The sequence below is a fragment of the Gobio gobio genome, assembly GCF_949357685.1.
Source record: "Gobio gobio genome assembly, chromosome: 7".
NCBI lineage: Eukaryota > Metazoa > Chordata > Actinopteri > Cypriniformes > Gobionidae > Gobio > Gobio gobio.
This window is the reverse complement of record NC_137103.1, coordinates 48,539,784-48,547,392: the sequence shown is the minus strand read 5'-3', so window position 1 is coordinate 48,547,392 and position 7,609 is coordinate 48,539,784. Positions and strand designations below refer to the sequence as shown.

The 7,609-nt window shown below is 39.6% G+C and overlaps 1 protein-coding gene across 1 annotated transcript in view; it reads left to right on the top strand.

Moving 5' to 3' along the window:
* Positions 1 to 7,177, top strand: part of hdac4 (histone deacetylase 4) — a 293,108-nt gene extending 285,931 nt beyond the window's left edge. Inside the window, exons 25-27 of the mRNA XM_079822512.1 lie at positions 1,744 to 1,828; positions 2,176 to 2,317; positions 4,945 to 7,177. Of these exons, the coding sequence (XP_079678638.1) occupies positions 1,744 to 1,828; positions 2,176 to 2,317; positions 4,945 to 4,984 (267 nt within the window). The 3' untranslated portion in view covers positions 4,985 to 7,177. The remainder of the gene's footprint in view (positions 1 to 1,743; positions 1,829 to 2,175; positions 2,318 to 4,944) is intronic.
* Positions 7,178 to 7,609: the final 432 nt, after the last annotated feature.

The window sequence follows — 7,609 nt, the reverse complement described above, 5'->3', positions numbered from 1 at the left end:
AGCATGTTACACACCTAATGCTCATCCTTTGCTCTGATCTTTGTTGTTATGTAAAACGTAGTAAAGAAAAACAGAAAGAAATGTGTGTATTCAGGATGTGTTGAAGGAGAGCTGTTAGGTGAACGCTATCTTCTCAAGAGAGTTTCTATATATTGTCCAGGGGGAATTTTCTGTCTGGCAGTCCTGAATCTTGCACTTTACTGCACTTGCACTGCGTGTGTGTGTGTGTGTGTGTGCGTGTGCGTGTACGTGTGCGTGTGCGCGCGTGCGCGCGTGCGTGCGTGCGTGCGTATACATGTTTTTCTATCCTGGTGGAGACTTCAACCTGAATGCACACTGACCCATGGGGACTCCCCACCGTAATTTAGGTCCCTCTGAGGAAAGGAAACAAGCTTATAAATCATACAGAATGAGGTTTTTTTTTTTTTTTTTAAATGCAGAACGTTTTGTATGATGTGTATGATGTGTGTGTGTGTGTGTGTGTGTGTGTGTGTGTGTGTGTGTGTGTGTGTGTGTGTGTGTGTGTGTGTGTGTGTGTGTGTGTGTGTGTGTGTGTGTGTGTGTGTGAGAGAGAGAGAGTTATATAGCAAAGTTTTCTCTAAAAGGTGCTTTATAAATAAATCTAGCATAACTTCTATAAATAAAAGTAGTTTGCTTACACTGTGCGCTTTTAATATTTTAGTGCTAGGGTGAATTTTTTAAAGAAAAATCTTGGGGTTTGATATGTCGTGCCACAGCAGGATTAAAGTCTCCTCAGACGGCCTTTCCCAACGCCTCCGGTCCTCCTGCCCTCGTCTTATTTGTTTTAATTAAACCAAAGCTTCCAGCTCGGCCAGGAGTAGAGAATGATCTCTCCCGCTTTCTTTTTCTTTCTCTACACTTGATAATATTTCAAAATCACTCCACCCTTATTTTTTTTCTCCTCTTGTTCATGCAAATGGTTTATGAAGGATGAATGACAGGATGCGTTCTCTTTTCTCCATCTTTAATGTTTGCATATGAAACGCTTGGCTGTAGATTTTCATTATTTTTTTTGCGTGGGGGTGAAAAAATGCATCCGAGAGCCAAGGGGAAATGGAATCATTCCACATCAGGAATGCAGCGTCGCACACTGGCTGTTTCCTCTGGGCCGTGGCCTCGCTGGTCCCTGAGCTGTCGTGAGGGTTTGCCGGAGCATGAGGTCTCGTTGCCCACGCGCTGTGACAAAGCACAAAGCCCTGTATTGTTGGCTAGCTTTAAAGCACAGCATCTGTGAGCCGCCGTTAGAGCATAAACACAACCTTGCTATTAACACTATTAACACATTTATCGCCAGGTAGCCATCGGTGGTCCCTGAAAACAATAACTAGCAAGGTCTGCGTCCATAAAATACTCGATGAAGATGTGGATTTGTTGTATATATTCTCCAAAATCATACTCCACATAGTTCTGTGTTAACGTTGGCATAAATTGTGATCACCTTTTCTTCCCTGTTGTGATGTATATCCGAGTGAAAGGGCTTCTCAGACAAGAACAAATTTAGGGAGGGACTAGATTTTGTTTGCGGGGAATTGATTTGATGGTTGTGGTTTGTTATTAGCCAATATCATGTAAGTGACCGGTTGTCCCGACCTCATCAGAGAAGATATGTTGCTGTTCAATTATATATGTATTTATTTGCATTGAGAATTTTTTCTATCCTTAATTTAAAAGGATCTTTGTCCAGTCTGTGGTTTAATCTTAAATCTGTGTTCTTCCCTACAGTTGGATCCTCTCACTGAAGACGTGCTTCAACAGAGGCCGAACCCCAATGCCATTCAATCCATGGAGAAAGTTCTGGAGATCCAGAGTGAGTGTCCACACAGGTTCACGATGCGTTCACTGATGGACTGATGCATATTGTGCACAACCTTCAAAAAAATGTTTTTGTCTGTCTTTGTAGTATAGTTTATTAGATAAACTTGCCCCTGAACAATGTGTAAAAACAAAACAAAATTATGATTGGCCGCATATCATAAGGTGTCTTCCTCTTCAAGTGGGCATTTTTTGGTGAGAACATTCTGCAATATGGACTAGACTGCTGTTTAGTCATAACTCTGGCATGCATGTGATCTCTATTGTATTTGACATCTTACACCTGTGAATTAAGCTTTTAGTCATATTTAAGGCTGAGCTTTGACCTTGTTTTGTGCCTAGGTAAATACTGGCGCTCGCTGCAGCGATCTGCCTCGACTCTGGGATACTCTCTGCTGGAGGCTCAGAGATGTGAGACTGAAGAGGCAGAGACGGTGACCGCCATGGCCTCCCTGTCTGTGGCCAACAAGAACATGGGGAAGAGGTGCAGTTATCTTTCAGTTTGTGTGTGTTTGTGTTGGACATATGGCGCATTCCACAAATATGGTTTGGGTCGCATTACTTTTTTAAAAAAGAGTAAAGGCACAAATAATGTTTTACCTATAATTGCCAATATTTACTTACTCTTTCCCCTCCATTGACGGAAATTTCCGTCATTTATGAGAGAACGCGTTCCCGGTTTTTCCGTATTTTCACTGTTATAAGTCATCTTCTGAAAGAGTACAGAATCTCCTGATCAAAACACAGGCGAAAAAGCAGCAGAAACAAGCGATTGCATATGTAAGCAGATGCATTTTGTCAAATAATGCGATCATCAAGATGAAACGGCATATAAATCAAAATTGTCTAATGTTTCTGAATGAAATGTCGACCCAGGACGAGCTACAGGACTGTGCAAGCATTGTTGATGGACTCTATCTATTTCATCTATGTTTTGATTACCGTTCTGAATGCCATCCAGATGTAGTCTTTGGCAAAAATGCTATTTTTTTTTCAGCTTTTTGCTAAAAAAATTAAACTTACCCACATTCACATTGTGTTGATAAAAATAAATAAAAAAAGAATGCGTGAAGCTAGAATAAAACGTGTTTTTTGTTTAAAAGCAGAGGCTCTGTTCTTTCTTTAGATACATTGCATGTTCAGATATTCATACAACAAAATATTTTTTGATTTTCACAAAAGTTTTTGTGAAAAAGATCAAAAATGCTGCCGGCGACTGGCAACTTTTTAAAAAAAACGCTGGCGGGAAAACCGATAAAATACGTTTTACTTTACACTTCCAACATTTTGAGGTTAAGTACCTCCTTTCGTTGAATTTCTGTCATTTTTACCTTATTCCTGGAATGTGTCATATACTTGCTCATAGCAGGCCTCCTGAGTGTGTCTGTTTATGTGACCCCATGTGTATTTATGGTTGTGTGAGGGGTCTAGAGGTACAGGACAAGTGTGTGCATGAGCCGTGAATGTGCGCGGCCTGTGCGGGGCAGACGTCCAGCAGCGTCAGGCTTCTGAGAGACGCACTCTGCCAGAGTCCTAATTAAAAACATTCAGGAAACATTGAGCACAGATGCTTGAGGTTTCTGGACCTTCCTTAAACACTCACACTCTTACACACATGTGTAGATACATGTGCCCAGCACAGGTTCAAACTCACATTATTTCCTGTTATTCCTATTAGGGGCCAAGTGCCCGAAAATGCATTGACACCTATTTTAACTTTATTTTCCTATTAAAATTTTCTGGCTTGGTAACTGTGGCCACACTTGATTGTGGAAGCGCCAAAACTCTTTTCGGTCTCTCAAACACTCTAGCGCCACCAGACAACAGTTCAAAGTTTCATAAACGTTTAATTTTTTTAACAAAATACATTTTCCTCTCTAGATCCTTAGGACGTTCCATGAATCTGGTTGTTTCAATTTCCTCCTGATTTACTACAAATTCTCAAATAGAATATTCAAACTTTGTAAAACATGCACCATTTCTGTCATTTTAAATGAATGTGCATCCTGTTTTTATGCTCCTACAAAATTGGCTCAGCTCATATTCAGACCAAGACTCATAAATCCTCTAAATGGATTTTTGATGTCTTACACCATTTTCCAGTAATATCAGCGAATTTGACACCAAATAGGAAGTGATGCATTATCTCTGAAATGAGTTTGTATATTGATCCTACACGCTGTACATATTGCTGTCAATGGAATACCATATACATTCCCCTAGGGATACCCTATAAATTCAATTACAGTGCCACCTACAGGTCAAATGCTAGGTCAAAATCTGCTCTTAGCTTTTAAACTCATATAGGATGTCATTAAAGTCCACGTGCATGTAAAGGCAGGCGTCCCAAAACTTTTGGCAATATATTGCATATATATATATATATATATATATATATATATATATATATATATATATATATATATATATATATATATATATATATATATATATATATATATATATATATATATATATATATATATATATATATATATATATATATATATAAACTTTTCGTGAATGGCTCCATAATTATATATTTATATAATACTTTTATATTTATAAATATATTAGCATCTCCTTACTGAAGGATCTCAATTTATATGGGTCTTTTTTTAAACACATTATATTTGTGTAAGTGTTATTATTCTTAACTAAAGCTATTAAAAAAAATTTTGTTTATTGAAATAAGGCTGAAATTATATAAGACATAAATATTAGATGAACACTTAAAATAAGTTTCCTTGGCAAATAATTTTAATTTCAAGTACTAAAATGACTAAACCTGAAATAAATTAATGCAAAATAATAATAATAATAAAAAAAAGATATTAATAAAGGCAAAGTCACCTAACTAAATGACCAAAATGTTTAACTAAAATTAAAACTGAAAATGTAAAAAATAAAATTGTATTTAAAATTGTTGTGTCTGTGTGTAAAATGTATAGTGAATATAAATGAATTTGTACCTATGCTCAGCTCTGAAATATTCAGTTGGTGATTATATTTAATGATGATTTTAATTAGTCACAAATGTCTAGAGCCAGCTAAAAGCTGTGGAAACCTCTCATGTATGATGTAACTAAGAACATTTGTGTCGCCCCACAGGACAGAGGAGGAGCCTATGGAAGAGGAACCTCCATTGTAGAAGGTCCGCTCGACTGCCTTGGTGACCCTCTCAGCTCAGAGCCTCTTCAAGGCCTCTGACGTCACTCTACTCTCTCCATCCGTTTCATTTTTTGTCCCGCGATGTGCGCACTTTGAGCACGGGATCCGAAACGGCCTGAAGAAATCTCCGTGACACCCAGAGTGCGACAAACGTCTCAGCCGTGTTAGTCTGTCTCTGTCCGTGGCAGCACGTCCAGGATTGCGTATATCCTGGACTGTCCGCAGGGACACTTAACTTTTGAGCAGGACATAGACTCATGTTTCATTGATAGATGTGAGAGCTGGTGCTTTCGACATGACTTTTTTTTTTTTTTCGTTGTTTTCCAGAGCCACTATAGTCCACATGATTGATTTCGGCTGTGGGGTCTCGTCGCGGCGGCCTACGTCTTTTTATTTGTCTGTGTTTCTTTTTTCTTGGAGAAAAAAAAGTGACTCGCTCCATTCGCCATCCGAGTCACTGCTTCATGACGAGAGACCCACAAGGGCGGACGATGCGATTGGGAGAGAGGGCGAAGGATTCTGGGAAGCCCGACAGAGAGCCATGAGAGTGACAATTTGAGTTTGTGCCTTTTTCAAAAGAGAGTCCGTGACGGATCGAGAAGAACATTGCCTTAAACTAGTTACAGGAGGGGAAGACGGTTTTTCTTGTCGCGACGGTCAAAGGCTGGCCTAAAGAATCGAGAAACCCTCAGCATGTTTACCAGGAACTCCCTGCAGATATCTTCATGTTTCACACGCATTTTATGTTCCTCCATTTTTACTGTGCTTGTGTTGGATGTTACATGACTTTTAAGTGTCACTGACGAGCAAACTTTAAGGTAGTTGCCAGCTATCCAAGGGCAAAATTTAGTTGGAATTCTCCAGCGCTTTAGAAGGCAAGCCAATGTAGCGACTCATTTCAACTCTAATGACCAAATACGCACCACCTCCTCCTCCTCCGAAAGGTTGACCAGCATGCAGCTTTCCATCTGCCAAGTTAGGAATTCAGCCGTCGTAGATTAACAGCGCCAACGAGCATGAGTTTGCTGTTAACCCACTAGCTGCGAGCATATAGGATAGGGCTGCGATGACCACGCGTCATACGATTTGTAGTTCCAGACAAACTTTCTATTTTTCCTTGTCTCGACATGTTGTACTTTTATATAGCTATGAATGTCTAGTATTCCGGTTACTTTACAGTTAATCAAAGGGCACTAGCGTATCACTACTATTATTCTACTCAGCAGATGGTCAGTTTTATTGACGCCTTTGAAACAAGCGGAAAAGGGCTGGTTACCGATTTTAAATGTACCACTGAGCCTTCAGACGTGCCACCTGGTGAGATTTAGCGCTGGTTTCCTGCCGACGGGCCTGAGCGAGGAGGGTTACGGGCCTTTCACTAGGGGCAGGTGCTACCGAACATGTGCTCGTCGCATGACACGATCCAGGAAGTAGCGGGACCACCAGCTTCCACTCAGAAAACAATCGCCTCTGAGACGACTGTGATACTCAGACAATCTGCATGGGACATTGGCATAGTTGCCGGCGCTTCGAAACGGCACATAGAATTGTATATAGTCGCAATTATGCATGCTGACAGTAGATCATTTGGCTTGACTTTGATTGTACATTGAACTTTATTCCCTTCTGGACTGATGAAGAGGCGATGATTTGTTTGACAACCCCCCCGACTCGTGTTTAGCCTCCCGGCAACTACCTTTGGCATTCTTTTTCTGTGTGTCATGTTCAATACGAGCGGGAGATTTGACTCACCGTTGCCATTGTTCCTCGACTTCATTTTTATATATGCCTGTCACGTATGACTACTCCACTTTGGGTTCGTGCCCATTATTTTCTTGTCCGTTTTTTTTTTTTTTTTTTTTGCCTCGTGAGCTCATTTGTCCCGTTTTATTATTATTTTTTTGTACTTTTTGGATTATGTACTTGTTCATTTGTCAGTCTTTATGTAGTTGACAATGTGTTTTACATGCTCAAGTCTTTAGTTTCTTGTTTTAGAGAGTAACAGCCTTTTTTAAATATGTTTTCTTGGTTTTTTTTTTGTATGCGGTGGGAGGGAGATGCTTTTACTTTGTATAATGATTACGACAATTGTGTATTTACTACGTTCTGTTCATAGTAGATTTATATTACAAAGATCTATAGATATATTATATATTATAAAGATTGCTGACTCAAATAAGAAAACTAGTATTGCAAAGTGATATATTTCAGTACGTGGTCGGGCTTCGGCCGTCGCTGGTTCCACTGAAGGCACTGTTTATTGGTTTCATGCATTCACAGTAGCATTACTCTGGCACTGAACTCTTGATCAAACGGATCTTCGTGGTTCCAGGCTTCAGTTTGACGGAGTGCTCTCTAAACTCTCATACAAAAGTCCCGGGGAAAAAAATATTATTGACTGACACTGTACATTTCCATTGGTAAACGTCTATTTGGATAGATCGGGTAGAGTAGATACTGACAGGGATCCAAGATGGATCTCATTTCGTTTTCATTTGAATTATTTTAGCCTGTCAAGAACACATCCGTGTCATATTTTACCCTAAAATCAAAGGAAAAGATGTAAGAAATCACCTTTTGCCTCAAGAAAACTGGCTCAACCAAT